Below are 16,382 nucleotides of genomic sequence, written 5' to 3' on the forward strand. Positions count from 1 at the left end.
GCTGGGTTGCACTGGCCTCCTGGAACACAGTCTTAAGCAGCCTGAATACTGACAATGGCAGCAAGCTAAAAATTAGCCACACGCACAACATCTGTATATTAGTTCCCATAAATAATGCAGACTTGACAGGCCAGACAATGACATCCTGTACTTTTGATAACTAAAATACCATATTTACTCAAATCCAAGACCTGTTTTTTTTCCTCCAAACAAGGAGGGAAGAAAAGCCTCATCTTGGATTTGAGTATTGGCCCAAGGCAATGAATCATTTGTTTTACAGGAAAATGTAGTATTTATCAGCCTTAACCGAGAGTAAGCACAAGTTGTGTGGAATTGTTTACTGTGTATATTAGCAATTGTTAAAGATATAAGTGGGGCTTGGGACTAGTGTATTAAAGGATTGACATGACAATTTGTTCAATAAATGACAATGACAATGGCTTTATTTACTACAATATTTGCTATTAAATAAGCCTAAAGCAAAGTCCAGTATATTTAGCTGGAAAAGCATTAGTATCTCACCAATACAGGCAAAGAGGCAATCTCAGTCTTTTCAGCTTCTCAAGGCATTTATCTGTCACTGGAAGATCAGCTAGACACAGTAGCAGTTCTTGTCTTGAATGATTTCTCACTCTTGAAGTGTACCCTGTTAGCTGCTTCATTCCTTTTTATACCCTTATCTCAAGTGTTTTGAAATCATTTTTGTAACTGAGTAAGAAAAAAAACCCTAAGCAATAACAAATAGGAAGACCCATTTTCAACTAACTGTTCACTATTTGTTTTTGGGTAGTCCCAATTTTGATTGAATTACCTTACTCAGTATTAGGAGGTTATAAATCTCTACTGAGTTGGAACATACCAGGAAGTTGATTAACAACCAGAAGAAACTCAAGAGCATTCTTGAAGAGTTGTCCTTGGAAGATGAAGGGAACCACTGAAACAAAACAAAGGTTAATCAGGAGGATATAACTATCAAGCCCCATGTGGAAAATGTCTCTTCCTGTACATAAACATAAGTTAATTATAAAGAAATATTTACCATAGTAATTAATCAAGTATATATATTTAACACAGCAAATACCAGGCACATAGGAGCCTGCTTAATATCAGCATAGGTATAATAAAATAAGCTGAAAGTGACACCTCATTTTTTCTTTTCAGAATATCCCAGCTGCAGAATTACTTCCCCTTACAATTTGCATTTGTCGTTAATTTTTTGTAGTTTAATTTTTATGAGTAGGCCCAGCTCAACTTGAGTTTCACAGTCACCAGCAGTGATGAACTTTTGCGGGTATCATCTTACTTATAAAACTGGCTTCTGGGTTTGTGGTTTGTACAACAGTTTAAACTGGGGTTTTTAATGTATTGTCAGGATGGCCTCCTTATATCACACTTATATCTCCTTTTCATATGATGGTAAATAACCTTTAGATTATAGTGCTCTCATTATAAAGGATTGCTTGCCTCTGAAGCAGATTAAAGTCTGCTTTCCAGGTAGCTTACAGTTCACATAATTAGCTAGGTTTACTGGTTCATCTAATAATCGGAAAAATCAGTACAACTTTAACCATTTGAAAGAAACTGTGCACTGTGGAAAAGAATATGTAGCTAGATTTCACTTCTTTAAAGGAGGTTGTAATCCCATTTGCCAATTTCCATTTTTCTTTAAAACCATAGAAAGATTTCTCACCCTAAACCCCTAACCCTGAAAGCCCAGACATGCAATTCTGTTAATAAATTCTTAAAGAAAATAACACAAAATAAAACCACCAAACTTAGGCATTTTAGGAAAAATTGCATTACTAGCAAAATATATATTTCAGCTACATCCCAGGACATACCTGCCAGTCAATATACAAATAACAATTGGTTTATACTAACAGCCGAAGAGTGATACAAGAGACAAGCTAAACCAATAAAGGTAAACCCATCATAAACCAGTGAAAAACTATCTAAATATATCAATTAATCAATTTAGTTAAGCTGATATATGTTAAATCAGTGCAACTTTATATTTGAACAATCCCTTAGCTAAGTTGATTTAAAGAAGAGTTAAATAGATTAAAAAAAATAAATAAATCAATGTCATTTATATAACCTAGACCAAGCCAAAATCCCACACAAATGGTAGAAATAGATAAACCAACTGTATGGAAAGTAAATTAATTGGAACTGTTCAGAAAAAGACTTCCTTCATTACTCTGTATAATGTTAACCTTAGGTGTTTCTCTTAAAAACAGTAAGTAATGACACTGCAAGAGCTTTTTTTAATGTCAGGGAAGTTTTTATGTACTTTAATATGTGGTATACAACAAGATATTTTTGGAGATAGTAGTTTACTGGCCTCAGAATTTCTTGCTTTATTTCTTCAATAGGAGTTGCAGCTCTGGCCTGGTCCTGTCCTTATTTACGTGAAGCTTCTTTTAAAAGATGCTGCAATCTGTCAAACAGTGGAGTACTTGCACTTGCACTCAATTGCCAACATTTACAGATAGTTAACTTAGGCAGCTGCTCAGGCATCACAGATGCATCCTTGCATGCGCTAGGACAGAACTGCAAATTTCTACATAGTGTGGACTTTTCATCTACTCAGGTAACCAAAATGCAAAAAAAAAAATGATATAAATTTAATGGGGTAGCTTTATGGTCTCTGTTTTTATTTAACTGTGTTTTCCCTGCACTTTTTAAGATTCAAAACCCAAAATCACATTAATTTCCAGCTACTTTCCCAATACATTACGTCTCTTGTTAGTAGCAGAAGGTATTTAGACTCTTTCTAAATAAGAGTCACAAGTTAGGACATCAACTCTGGAGGACAAATAGCTCTTGAGCCCATCTGTTATTAGAGGGTTCTTTATACTGTTCATGATATTCAATGTCATAATTGTGTTTAAGTTATAGAAAAGGTATTAATTATTTTATATGGAGGAAAAGAAGGTGTAGAACTATAATCATACACCAATTAATTAAATACATACGTGTGACTAGGAGAAATCTTATTTTGCCTGAGAAGAACCCACCGAACTGAGTAACTGAACCTTGAGAAGCAAAAAAAGCAAAGTATGCAGAACAAAACATGCATGACCTTGTACGTCTGGAGTTGTTTGCCAGATATATGTTACATGATGCTCTCTGCCCAGTAATAAATGAAATATCCTAATGTTTGATATAAGTAATTTTTCTTTTGCTTTCTGCTGGTGTGTCTTTGTAGAAGCTCCTTAAAGTTAAATGTATTAATTTAATGTCAGCAGTGTGCTCCATGTCTTTCGGAATGTAGAAGGTGGCACCATCTCAGACCCAGATTTTACACTGATTTGACAGTCTTAATGCTTTAAGTCCTTTGATATATATTTTTTATTCAACGGCTTGTGAAAGAAGTGTATGTTATAGGCAAAATTAGAATGAAAAGAAGATAGTTGTTTGGTGCACAACAGGGTAACTATTCCAGTATGAGGGAGCATTTTGAAAAACATGTGAAACCAGAGTAGGAGATGTAAAAGATGACCAAGGCTTTAACAGAGATTGAGTAGAAGGAATGGACAGGAAATGTTGGGTATTATCAATGACCTAACATATGGGAAGGGCACATGGCAGAAAATCTGCACAGGCTACCACCTTGGTGTCCTTTTGCTAAAATTTCAGTTTCATATGTGCCAAAACATACACTTCTCCTACCAAGAGTCATCTGTACTAAATTAACACAGCAGAAAATGTGTTTCCTCTATCAAAACCATGGAAGATGAAAGTAAACATTCATGATATTTCTAAGGGGAAAAAAAGGAAAAACCCCAATTTTCTAAAACTGAAATGTTCTTTCATGTCCTTTTTAAAGATCAGCAAGAGGAAGGAAAAGGTACAAATGCAATTTTAAAAGAAATTCTTTGCAGATTAAGGCACAGAATATTATCAGGCTTTGTAAGCTGCATGTATTCCCTTGCCTCTATCCACAAAGTACTAGAATATTAACTTCTCTCTTTTGTATTTGCTTCCTACCACATTTTCATCCTTATTAATTTTGGTACAAATTGCCAAGTCTTTATGTGGATGCAGGTGGATTAGGGGAGAACAGTCTTTCCTCTTTCTATTACCACAGCTTCAACAGCAAACCATATGATTTGCCAGTGTAGAAGATAGGGTTTGTCTGCATGACAGGCCACTTAAAGACACTTTAACAAATAGGGCTGTGTGAAACACCATCATTTCATTTCAACGTCCGTTTTGCCATTTTGAAGGGACAGTGTTTCGTTTCGTTTTGTCGTTTCGTTTCGTTTTGAAGCACTGTTCCGTTTCAGTTCATTGAAACTGTTTCGCTATTTTGATGCGTTTCAACATTTCACCCATAGGCTATAATGGGGAATCGTGAAAATGCTTAAAACTTTGTCATTTCTTGCCTGATTTGGTTGACAATTGCAGGGATGGTAGCCTCTTCTGAGGGCATGAAGCCTGCCAGGTTTCAAGGAGATAGGTGCAGAGGTTTTGTGGAAACTGCACTTCAAACTGTTCAAAGCATAACTCCTGACACTTGCTATCAGCAGCAGCCTCCTCTCATCCAGCGTGCAGATCTGAAGGCCCACACCCCTGAGAGGGCTGTGGAGCTGCGCTGGAATTCTCCCGATGGTGCGGGCCCCCAGATCTGCACACCGGGTGAAAAGAGGCTGCTGCTGCCACCTGGGACTAGCACTGGGCACACCAAGCACCAGAGAACATTGCTGCTCCTCTCATCCGGCACACAGATCTGGGGGCTCGCACCCCCGGGAGGCGTCCGGCACAGCCCGGCAGCCCTCCGGCTCGCATCCCCGGATCTGCGCCTCGGATGAGAGGAGGCTGCCTCTGCCACCTGGGACCAGCACTGGGCATGGGCTGTGCCCAGTACTGGAGAAGATTGCTGCTGCCACCTGTCCCAGGCAGCAGAGGCAGCCTTCTTTCATCTGGCGTGCAGATCCAGGGACTTGCACCCCCAGGAGGAGTCTGGCACAGCCCTCATTTCGTTTCAAAGCTGTTTCGAAGCCTTTTATTTCATTTCAATTTTGCTGTTTCGAGCTCAAAACATATTGAAGCAGCTTCAAAACGAAACACCTGGTGAAATTTCATACAGCCCTATTTACCATATGGCAAAAAGTAATGTCAGGTGCTCCACAATAGTTGTCCACATGCACACTCATACACTGCAGTAATGCAGTCCTTTTGCTGAGTACTTAGTACCCTGGTTTTCTGTCAAGTAAGAGGAGCGCACATAGGCAGTTACTACAGAACAGCTTATACGTGTATTTACTTGCATACAACGTGCGTATTTTCCCAGAAAGTTAGCCTCCCAAAATTGGAGTGCGTATCTTAAGCAGAAAAGCTGATTTTCTGTCCAGAATGGAAACATGGATTTGCTGTAAGATGGCTATTGCTTCTTTTCCTTCTCTTCCTTCTGCAGCTGCATCAAGAGAGGGGTGGTGTTAAGCAAGGGCACATCTTGGGGAAAATGCAGTAGTGTGGTGACCCTCCCCTTTGATTCCTGCTCCACCCAAGTTTAAAACCAAGTGTCTGGCAGCAGCAGTGACATTTCTATTCAGGCAGTACTGAGAGAGCCAATTGACTCCATGACTTATTATAATGTACCTGATTCCCGCTGATTGATCATAACAGATATTAGTAGTCTTCCTTCCTTTGTAATGCCCTTGATGTTATATTAATCAAACTATCCTTTTTTTCAACAAATTACTGTCTACTAGCTGCTCCTAGCCTGTTCTCCTATTTTGCAGTCCTTCTGACTTGTTTGAGCTCTTTTCAAAATCCTAGATCAGTGGCAATGCATAGGGAGTACATGGGGGTGCACGTGCAGTCCCTGACAGTGCTGGTGCACCCCCTGACAGACAGCGTTCCCTGCTTATGTGACAAGCGGGGGGGGACAGGTGGAAGCTCTGGTGCCCCCTCTGTGAGCGCTGGCTGGGGAGTAGTGTGCCAGGTGAAGCACTGCTGACACTTCCAGGAGTGCTGTGGCCACTTCCCGGTCAGCACGATTGGATGCAGGGAGCCTCCCCGCCCCACCCCCGGTTGGTGAGATTGGCTGCAGGGAGACTCCCCCCCCACCAGTTGCTAACTGGCCACTGAGCAGCATGTGCCCCACCAACTCAGGTGGCACCAGTCACCCAAGTCCTAGATCCACCCATGAAGCCAGTCTTCAGCAGAAGCTACAGTGTCAGGTTTTGGCTGAGCAGCCCCAGAGCTGGTAACATTTCAGTTGTGAAAGGAATAAAACTGTAGCTTTTGCCTGAGCAGGAAAGAGAGGGAGAGGAAGCTAAAGATTAAGCTCTAGCTCTGCTCTGTGATGCTCTGAAGAAAACTTCTTTTTCTTGACGCTGCCTTCTGAAGAGCAAGGCACATGCTTTACCGGGGTGGAGGGTGGGGGACATATGTGAGAAAATACAATATGTAGTAAAGCACTGCCCCTACTTATCCTGAGGTGTAAAGTTATTTGCCATATCCTCAGGGAGATGCCATCCCATTTTAAACTCTGCATGGGGTAGGACCAGTGACTAAATGCCTTATAGTTTTGAGAATGTATTCTTTGCCTGGTGAGGTGGTTCATCTGAGAACTACCTCGTTAGCCCTCATGCAAATTATTTGGCTTCCCTTAGCTTTCTATTTCTTCTAGTGAGTATTCATTTTGTCTTTAATATTTTTTTATTGTGTTTCATTTCTAGGCCTGTTTTGATCTATGTTTTGAATACATAAATGTTTTAAAGACGTAGACATGGGCATGAAAAGGCCAAATTCTGCAGTCCATGGGTGTGGATAGATATAATAATTAAAACATTTCAAAGGCCCAGCTACACAGACATGTATGCCCTTTGAAATGTTCCCAAAGTAGCTGAAACATTCCAAAATAGTTCCTCTTTAAAAGAAGTACTATGATGGAGCGTTTCACTTCTGGCTATGTATGCACAAGGACAGCACGTGGGAGCTGGGTTGGGGCTGGGACTGGGGCTGGGCTTACCCCCCTGGCTGTTGCTAAAGAAGGCCGCAGCATTTTGAAATGTTCCTGCCAGGAATTGCAAAAGGTTGTATATGTGCACATGGCCTGAAACACTTCCTCCATGAAGCATTTCTAAGTGTGTTTCATTTGGGAATGCTTCATTCATTATACCTGTCTGCACCCTTTGCTACATCTTTATTTAGGCAGAACTTCTTCCTCCTAAATTTAGAGAGTTACTATTTTAATGGAAAAAAATGGTGACATTTGTAGGAGAGCAAAAAGTAGTAAACAAACTTACTATGTGAGGAAAAATATGTAGTTACAAAAGTCTTCCCTATCTGTTTGGAGTGGAGAAAAAGACCCAGTAGCTTCCAGGTAGTCTCCAGCATAGGGCATGTAAAGTGTGTGTCAGTCAGTATAATGACTGTGGAGATAGACCGCTATAAAAAATATTTTAAGATTAATAGATGTCTTTTTGAAGTATAGATCTGTTGTGTTTTGATTTATTCTAGTACACTAATAAGAGGGGTTTTGTTTCCCTTCTAGGTAACAGATGATGGTGTTATAGCACTCGTTAGTGGAGTGTGTTCAGAAAATTTAAAGGTAACTCATCTTACCTGTTCTAATACAAAGAAATGTTAAAAAGCAAACATGTGTCTTATCTATATATTTTATGCATTTGCACTGGAGGGGAGAGGAGGAGGGAAGCTCTACAAACACAAATTCCTTAACAATTATTTATATGGCATGTAAAGAAAAGCTGCATTTTATCTAATTAAATTTATTTCCTACCTGTGGGAACTTTTTACCATCTTTAATTTTCCCTGAGCCTGATAAAGGGCATGTGAGCCCGAAAGCTTGCAGAAAAATATATATCTTTTTGCGATTTCTTAGTTGGTCTCATAAAAGATGCTGTCAAGAGTTCTAGACTTTTTGCATTTCTTTTTGTCTCAGACCAACACAGCTACCAAATATATCCCTGAAGCATTTTATCTTCATAATTCACCAAAACATAATGAATGTTTGTCTGTGGTTTGCAGGCAAAGGGGAAGTGAACCTAAACGCAGAACCCTTACGTAGATACTTGCTACAGAATAGAATACAGATACACACACTGACCTCTAGTGTCAGAAGCATGGAAAAAGGAAGTATTAGGTTTGGTAGTGTTGGAGTGACATTGGTGTGATGGTTCAGGAAATATATGAGGGGCAAGAATTCTTGTGGGTGATATCCAGGGATGGATCTGGGGTGGGGTGCAGTGGTGCAGTTCTACCTACCCCCCCCCCCACCACCACCACCTTTGATTCCTGCTCCACCCAAATTTTAAAACCAACTGGCTGGGAGTGGCAGCAGCATTTCTATGCAGGAAGTACTGAGGGGATTAATTGAATTTGTGGCTCATGATCTACCCGATTCCTGGTAAATTCTCTTTGCAGATGTTAATGTACCTCTTTCCTTTTAAATGGTCTTGATGTTCCTTTAAGTAAGCTATCCTTTCCTCTGCAATTTTGCTGTCTGTTAACCATTCCTGGTAATATTTCTCTTCTATTTCACAGTCCTGCTGACTGTTTATTTTTTACTAAAAGCCTAACTCAGGTGTGGTAATCTGATCTCAGATGTACATTAACTCGTGTGTGGAACTGAGTAACAGTTAAGTGTTGAATGCACTGTCGAGAAGTTCAAGAAGGCTAGATTTTGTATTATGAATCTGAATAAGTGATGTACATTTAATAATAATGACTACAGAACTAATACAACAGTATCTTTGAATATTTTTTCCTAGTTCATTGTGGCTTTTTAAACTTAATATTTAATCTAGCAAATTAGTGCACATTCCAACTAAATTGTACTCAGTTTTGCTTTGATGTTAAACTGAATAATACAGCACTGAGCCCCTAGCATATTAGTAAATCATCTGGTTTCTCTTTAATTGCAGAAAAATATGTTGTGTTGATGCACTACACCATCTGCACCCCCCTCTTCAAAATTCTAGATCTGCCCATGGTGATATCTTTTATTGGACCAACTGGATGGTTTGGGATAGAAATAGATGAGCTTTTAGGTATCACAGTACCCTTTCCTCCAATCTCTTCTGAGAAAGAGACCTGAAGAAGGGTACTGTGATATCCAAAAGCTAGTCTTTGTTTATCCCAGCCATGCAGTTGGTCCAATAAAAGATATCACCCATAAGAATTCTTGCCCCTCACACTGAATTTTGCAATTCTTAGGCATAAACTGTGTCCTAGACAGTGGGCATGTCTACATGTGATGCTATGTCACCATAGCAACATGCTCCTTCCTCATAGAATGCTGCAACAGCAACATAGCAGCTAAAAATAACCGTGCATGGTTGGCATAGCACAGTATGGGCTGTTATTGCACCGTCATTTCGGACTTCCAAAAGGAAGTCCTAAATGACAGCGTAGTAACAACAGTGGTGTACAGTGACGTGTAGAGATGCCCAGTTATACATATTCCTTTAGTTCAGTGGTCACTAACCAGTGGATCTCGACCCACCGGTAGATCTCGGAGCCCCTTGTGGTAGATCTCAGAGCCTCTTGGAGTCAGTCTGAGGCTGGGGAGGGGGGCTGAGTGCCCACATGCATGCATGTGCATGCCCCAGCCCAGCAGGTCAGTCTGAGGGAGAGGGAAGGGGCGGGGGCTAGATCAAGGCCCTGGCGGTGAGGGACAGTGCCGCAGAGGCAGGAGCAGGGGTAAGTTGAGTGGGGCCCCGGCCAGACAAGACTTACCTGCCAGGAGGCGCACTCCCAAATAATTTTTTCTCCCTCTGCCTCGATCTGCCCTCACCTTTCCTCCCCACAGACTTACCTGCTTGGGGGGGAGGGGTGGCAGGTGGTGGTGGTGCACAGTAGATCTTGGGTTGCTTTTAAATGCCAAAGGAGGTCTGCTTAAAAAGGCTGGAGGACCACTGCTCTAGTTGATACCAATTTTTTTCTATTTCTATCAGGGTTTACATATATTATACTTCACTTATTTCATGTCATGTATACATACAACTATGGCAAACTGGAAACTTTTATAGATCAATTTTCATGTTTCTTGTTTACAGTACAGATGTGGTGCCTTAAGAGGAAAAATCAATGTTTTAATTTTCTCTTAGGTCAAAAGCATGATAGCGCTCTAATTAACATACCTCTGAATCATTGCAGTGTTATTCCTGTTTTTATGTTATACTGTCTCTTAGGTTTATTATTCCCTGTAGATACTGTATTTATTAGCATCCTGAAAATGTTTTGAACTTACACACATGAGATTCAAGATGCTGTGATATCCTGTATGTTTCAGGTATACTAAATAGCCTGCCCTTTTAATTCTTGGTTTTCCACCCTACCAAAGTCTTCTGATAAATTGTGCACATCTAACATAAAAACAAAATTAAATTCTGGTAATATCTATCAAGAGTTAATGTAGTTACAGTGACCTGACCTCCAGTTTAGAGATAATCTGAAGATGATTTCTGTTTTAATTATAGATTTTTATATAATTTAATCACCATTTTCCCTGTGTGTATGTTATCTAAACTCTCTAGGGATTTTTATAACCCCCCCCACTCACCACAGTATACAGGAAGACTCATTGCCCTTAGTGCTGTCCTTACCTCATAGGAATTCTTTCTTTGAACTGCATAACAATAGAAAACATCTACCCACAAATGTTAAGATGCTGTCGAATTACTAAAGACTGTTTCATTCTTGTTCTGTTTTATCCTCAGTCTCGTTCTTCTGAAGTCTCTACTTTAACTAATGTAAGTTATAAAATTGGAGGGGGCTTCTTGGAGCAATGAGTCTCAGTCTTTACTATTGCAGCCAGCCACATCATATAATCCTACTAATAATTTACCAGGCTCCATTAAAAAAAATTACCTGCTTTCTTAGAGAGCACTGGAGTAATAAAAATGGAACAAAATTTAGTAGTACAAAGTACAAGGTCATGCACTTAGGTACTAATAACAAGAATTTGTCCTGTAATTTGGGAGCTCGTCAGTGGACTTGTCTACATGTGCACATTTACTGTGCAGTAACCAAAATTATTGAGCAGTACGGGTGGGCATTTACATGCACATGCCCATACTGTGCAGTAAATATGGGGACTTACACTGACTTGGGCATAAATTTGATACCTGCATGATGCATCATGCAAGTATCAAGTTTATGCCCGATTAGTTACTGCGCAGTTACACACGTGTAGATGCCTTACTGCACAGTAACACTGTGTGCGCGGACTGACTTTAACTTTAGCACATCTATACATGCGCTTTAATGCCTGCATGTATAGATGCTGACCTGTTCCTGCTTACTGCACAGTACATTTAAGCCAACATAAGTGCACATGTAGACATGTCCAGTGGGAAGCAAAGGAAGAGAAATGCTTGAGGTTATGTCTGTCACAAGATGACTATGAACTACCAATTTGTAAGGGTGTACTGAAATCATGATTTTGCGTTTTTCACAGAAAAAGTGACATCAGCCATTTTCCGCAAAAAATGGCAGACTCTGTGATTTTGACAGGCTCACTGTAGAAAAAAATTAATTATTGGTGAACAGAGAAAAGAGCAGAAAGCAGTCTTGAAGCATGGGGGGAGGAAGGTGGAAGAGAAAGCAAATGAGAAGCTGAGCCTGATGTAGCCTTGGTACAGGTGCCAGCCTGGTTCCAGTCTACCTCCATCTAAGTGCAAGAGTTTTGGTTCCATCTTTTAAGCAGCCAGAGGCATGCTGGTGTAGTGTGCTGCAGCCTAAGTAGGACTGAGCAGGGATGAACAGTGAGAAGAAATCCTCCAAGAGGGCCCGATACATTTCAGTTCTGGATGGTGTAAGGCTTGCATGCAGATGGAGGCAGACTGTTTTGTATCTCCTGCAGCATGATTCTGGATGTGTCAAGGAAAACCAGTATAGATTGACACTTAGAGTCTGAAGCGCACATGAAGCCAAAGGCTGCTGCAGAGGCTGAAGGTCAGAGCAAGAAACAAGCGATCATGTCCTCACTCTTTTAAAGGACCATGAAAAGCTGCTTGCAGAGGAAGTCAATGGCATTTTTCCTTGTGGAGGCTTTTGCAGTGGCAAACATCCCATTTGAGAAACTTGATCACCCTAACTTAAAGGACTAACTGAACCAAAATATGCCAAATGCTGGTAGTTTTCTGTGTGTGAACAGGCTTCGCCAAGACTGTCTATCTCCCTACAGTGACTGATTCACATATACAGTCCACAAAGTCTCTGATGGCAGAGTCCTTCTCCATTGTGGCTGATGAAGCCACCAACTCTCAAGATAACCATGTGCTGCAACATTTTATTTGTACCTGGGAGATAAACAGCAGAACCTGCCTGTTTTCAAAAACAGAGCTACTGTCCAGCTGACTAGAGGGAACACGTATGCTCCCAGTCAGCTGTCAACACGTGTGCTACTGTACAGTAAACAAGAGTAAAATTGCTACTTATATTTACAGGTAGCAAATTTACTCTCAATTAGAGCAAATTACTGTACAGTAAGCGTCTGCATGTGTAGATGGGAATGCTTACTGCATAGTAATTAGCTTCAATTGAGAGTAAAGCATCTCGTGTAGTTGCCCCCCTGTGTCCCGATTTACAAATGGCTGGTAATCATAGTCTTACTGTTCTAAGGAATGATCTCTGATTGGCTTTATTTAAAGTTATTCGTTTGACTAGAATTTTCAGAACTGGATGAAACTAGTTTTTTTGCAAACCTGAAAGGTATTACTTAATTGGGATTTATATCCCACAAATGCAAAAAGGGTGAAGAGAGACGTTTCTTATCTCCTTCCCTTCCTTATTTACACCGGTCTGTTACTTCTTCACTTTAGTTTATGATTTGGCATGATTTGCTTTGTTTTATATATCTAAGCATCTACTATTAACAAGATGATAACATTCAATGCATTTGGTCCTTTTTAATGTTAATAGAGTTAATAGATAAGTAAGGTTAGGTGGTCCCCTGTTTTCCACAGGCTATTGTTTTAATGTAAATGTGTTTCCTGTTTTTCATATGAACAGGTTGTTGATTATGGCAGCCTTATTTACAGTGGTCTCTTCTCAGGTATCAGTCTCTCACTCCTTACAGGTTTTACTTTGAAATGTAAATACAGCTTTCTGTTTTCCTGTTTAAGCAAGCAGGCTGGTGACCCTCCCCTGCTCAGGTCTGTTGTGTAACTCCAGCATTAGTTAGAGGTCTTATTACATGTAATGACTAATGCCGGTTCTCTGCTTACATAGCACAATCCTTCAGCTTTCCTATGGGGAATACCAACTCCAAGTAGCTCTCCATCATGGTAATATATGATGAGTTATAAGTCCTGTAATTGGCACTCCACTATGTGAGTTGAAGCTCAGCATTCTGTGCCTCCCTTAGTCTCTCTAATTAGCCCCACATATTACAGATCAGAATCTGGTGTTATGATATCCTTATCTTTAAACATAAAAAGTTTGTTTGTATACTTACTGTTTAGAATGGGCTGTGGATAACCTAACGTTCTATTTGAGAAGAGTCACAAGTTTAATTTTTCTTTTCTAAATATTACAAAGAAACTAAGAGTGTTTCAACTCCTTGATGTAAACTAGGAGTTCAAGGAATTGTATCTTCTTACCTGGAGACTAAATCGTCATGCCCTTGCTTATATGACTGATCTTACATGGGGTTCATCAAGATTGCTAGGCATAAAAAATGTTACAGGATCAGGGCACACAAATTTAAAACTAAATGATGAAGGTATTGGAGTTTATATCTGGACTGCCATATCCCAAATTTAACTTTCCAACTCAGAACTTGCCATGAGCAGAAATCTTATCAAAGTATACATATTTGGAACATATAAAAGGTAAATAAATTGTAATATTTCTCCAAGGTCTGCCTATAACTCAAATAGCAAAGCATTTTTTTAATGAAAGTTTTGTTGTGGTTAGAGAAATGCTGATTTTACCCATTTACCCACTGCACATAGCTGGCATTATAGATGTTACGGTTTAAAAATAAAAAAAACAAAGGACAGGAAGCAGAAGCTAGTCTAGAACTGAGAGAGTGAGTGTTTTGGTGGGTTTCTTATTTTTATTAATCAAACATCATCCTTTACAACTCACTTATACACTTGCCTTGTTCTGATTTTTATGTAGACTTTTAATGCATTAAAAGTAGGGGCAAGTTAAGCAGTCCATAGCCTCTGTATTTAACTGTAATCAATATATTACAAGTTGAAGTTACATAGAATACCTACGTTTTGTGCATGTATGAGATATGAGGCCAAAGAATACATGCAAATATTCATATACTGTGGAGAATGACTTTTATACCCATTATAAAAAAAATCCTGGGTAGGTTTCCAGTGTAAACATATAATGGGTCTGGTCAGTGCATACTGAAATCCAACAGAATCTTTACATGATATTCAGTAGGTGGTGGATCAGACCCTATACAATGTTTGATTTTATATTATCCTGCTCAGATATGAGTACTTGTGATATTATCATAGTAGAAACATTGGGCTTATGGTAGCACCATGTGACTCTTGTGGTAATCACTGCAGAAAAAAATGATGAGCTGTTGCACTTGCTCAAAAAATGTAGAGCAATGATGCTTTCTCTAGGAATCTAGAGCAAGGATGCTTTTTCTCCTTTCTGTAGGAATCAGCCACAAAAAAAGAGGTAGTATCCTCAACAGATGCAGTTCTAAGAAATGTTTTATCTATTAAAGAAACAACTAGGACAGGTTATACAATCTATATATCAGGTATGGAATGATGACAGTTCTTTTAGAATTGCTGAGTGGCATTTCCAAAAGTGTTTGGCACTGGTCTAACTCTTCTTTTTCCATTAGGAGTCTTAAAATTAACTTTAGTGGCAGGAGAAGCAGGTTCATGCTAGTAGTAGCTTTTAATTTTCATTTTTCTTCCTCCGCTTCACTGTCACTCTCAGAAGAACCTGTAAGGAGCATGCTGGCTAACCCTTGATCACTGTTTATGATTTCTTAGGATTTTATATCAAGTATTTCTTTCTACAGAGACTGCCCATCCTGCCTTCCAGCTATTTCTGATCTGGCCAGACTTCAGCTGGATGCTGTGCCTCAGGAGCCCTGTGCTGACAGCAGATAGCTGGGCAAATGCATTTCAAACTGACTTCATGTCAGAGAAAGTGAACTTGGCAAAAAAAAGTAATTTTTATTCAAGGGACTCCTTATCTTTTAAATGTTGTCCTATTTCAGTTAAGCACCAATGTAAAAATCATAGCTTGTATTCTCCTTAAGGGTTTTCTTTGCTGTTGTACATTACCAAGCATCATCACAGTGCTGCATGCCTCAAGGTACAGGTGTTATTACAGGTTGTTTTTTTCTTATAATAGGAGATCCACATGGAACGCTGTGTAAATTTGACAGATATAGCTGTGGAAGCTGTTCTTACCTGTTGTCCAAAGATATACATTCTGTTGTTCCATGGATGCCCACTGATGACAGGTTAGTCAAAGCACACAGGTAATATTCCATATTTTAAGTTGACTCTAAGGTAAGCAGCATGTCATCTGTCTGCCTAGAAAGCAAAGACCACCGTGCAAATGTTCCCAGAATGAGCAACGAGGTACTATTTTTTATATTAATAGTAGTATTCTTGGGGTTTTCCAAAACAAGACGGGGTTCTTGCTTCAAAGACTTGATAGACTTAACAGGGGAAGGAAACACAATAGTTCAGGCACACACAGGTTTAGACACAGCATTCTTCTAGCAGTTGCATAAGTAAGTTGTAAAATGCAACTCAACTCTGAAAACGTACTACATCAATTGATACTTTATTTAGAAGACTTTATGGTTTAACATTTTCCTCTTAGTCTGGTTTCAGATTTTCTTTATAGAACCAAATGATATTGTTATCAATAGAGATTTTCCTCAACCCCAGCCCTGGATACTGTACCCCTGATCCTACCAGCTCCCTTTTGTTGTTAGCTCTTGTGAACAGCCTGTCCTTTTTACCTGTGTCTGCGTCTCAACAATCAGCTCAATAGATATTGGTAACAACTACACTGGCTGCAGCCACATTCAGATTTTCACGCTTGAATGGAGTTCACAGACTGGTTCTTCTCTCAGGCTAATGTGAGAGAAGAACCAGACTCTCATATTACAGGTGATTGCTCTTCAGTAACAATGCATCTGTGCCTTAGTACTATGTTGCTCCAAAATGGCTATTGCTGTTTTAGGGAGTATCATCTTACTAGCAGAAGCCTGTTTTTTTTTCTAATACCTGTGCAGCTATGGTATGTGTTACAGTAATCTTTTTAAGTTTGTCTTCTGTATTAGCCACATTCTGAGTAAGACAATTTGTACTTGTAATAATACAGTGTATGCTTATCATTACAGTATTTTTATTGCACTATCTGCTGTTGTGGCATTATTGCTGCGTTTTAAG

General features: G+C 39.6%; 1 protein-coding gene across 2 annotated transcripts in view; it reads left to right on the forward strand.

The window, feature by feature from the left end:
- Positions 1-16,382, forward strand: part of AMN1 (antagonist of mitotic exit network 1 homolog) — a 69,876-nt gene that overhangs the window by 35,717 nt on the left and 17,777 nt on the right. For both annotated transcript variants that reach the window (XM_006271179.4, XM_019489366.2), the window contains 3 exons: positions 2,376-2,593; positions 7,511-7,567; positions 15,328-15,439. In XM_006271179.4, the coding sequence (XP_006271241.1) occupies positions 2,376-2,593; positions 7,511-7,567; positions 15,328-15,439 (387 nt within the window). The remainder of the gene's footprint in view (positions 1-2,375; positions 2,594-7,510; positions 7,568-15,327; positions 15,440-16,382) is intronic.

Source organism: Alligator mississippiensis, chromosome 4 (assembly GCF_030867095.1).
Source record: "Alligator mississippiensis isolate rAllMis1 chromosome 4, rAllMis1, whole genome shotgun sequence".
Classification (NCBI taxonomy): Eukaryota; Metazoa; Chordata; order Crocodylia; family Alligatoridae; genus Alligator; species Alligator mississippiensis.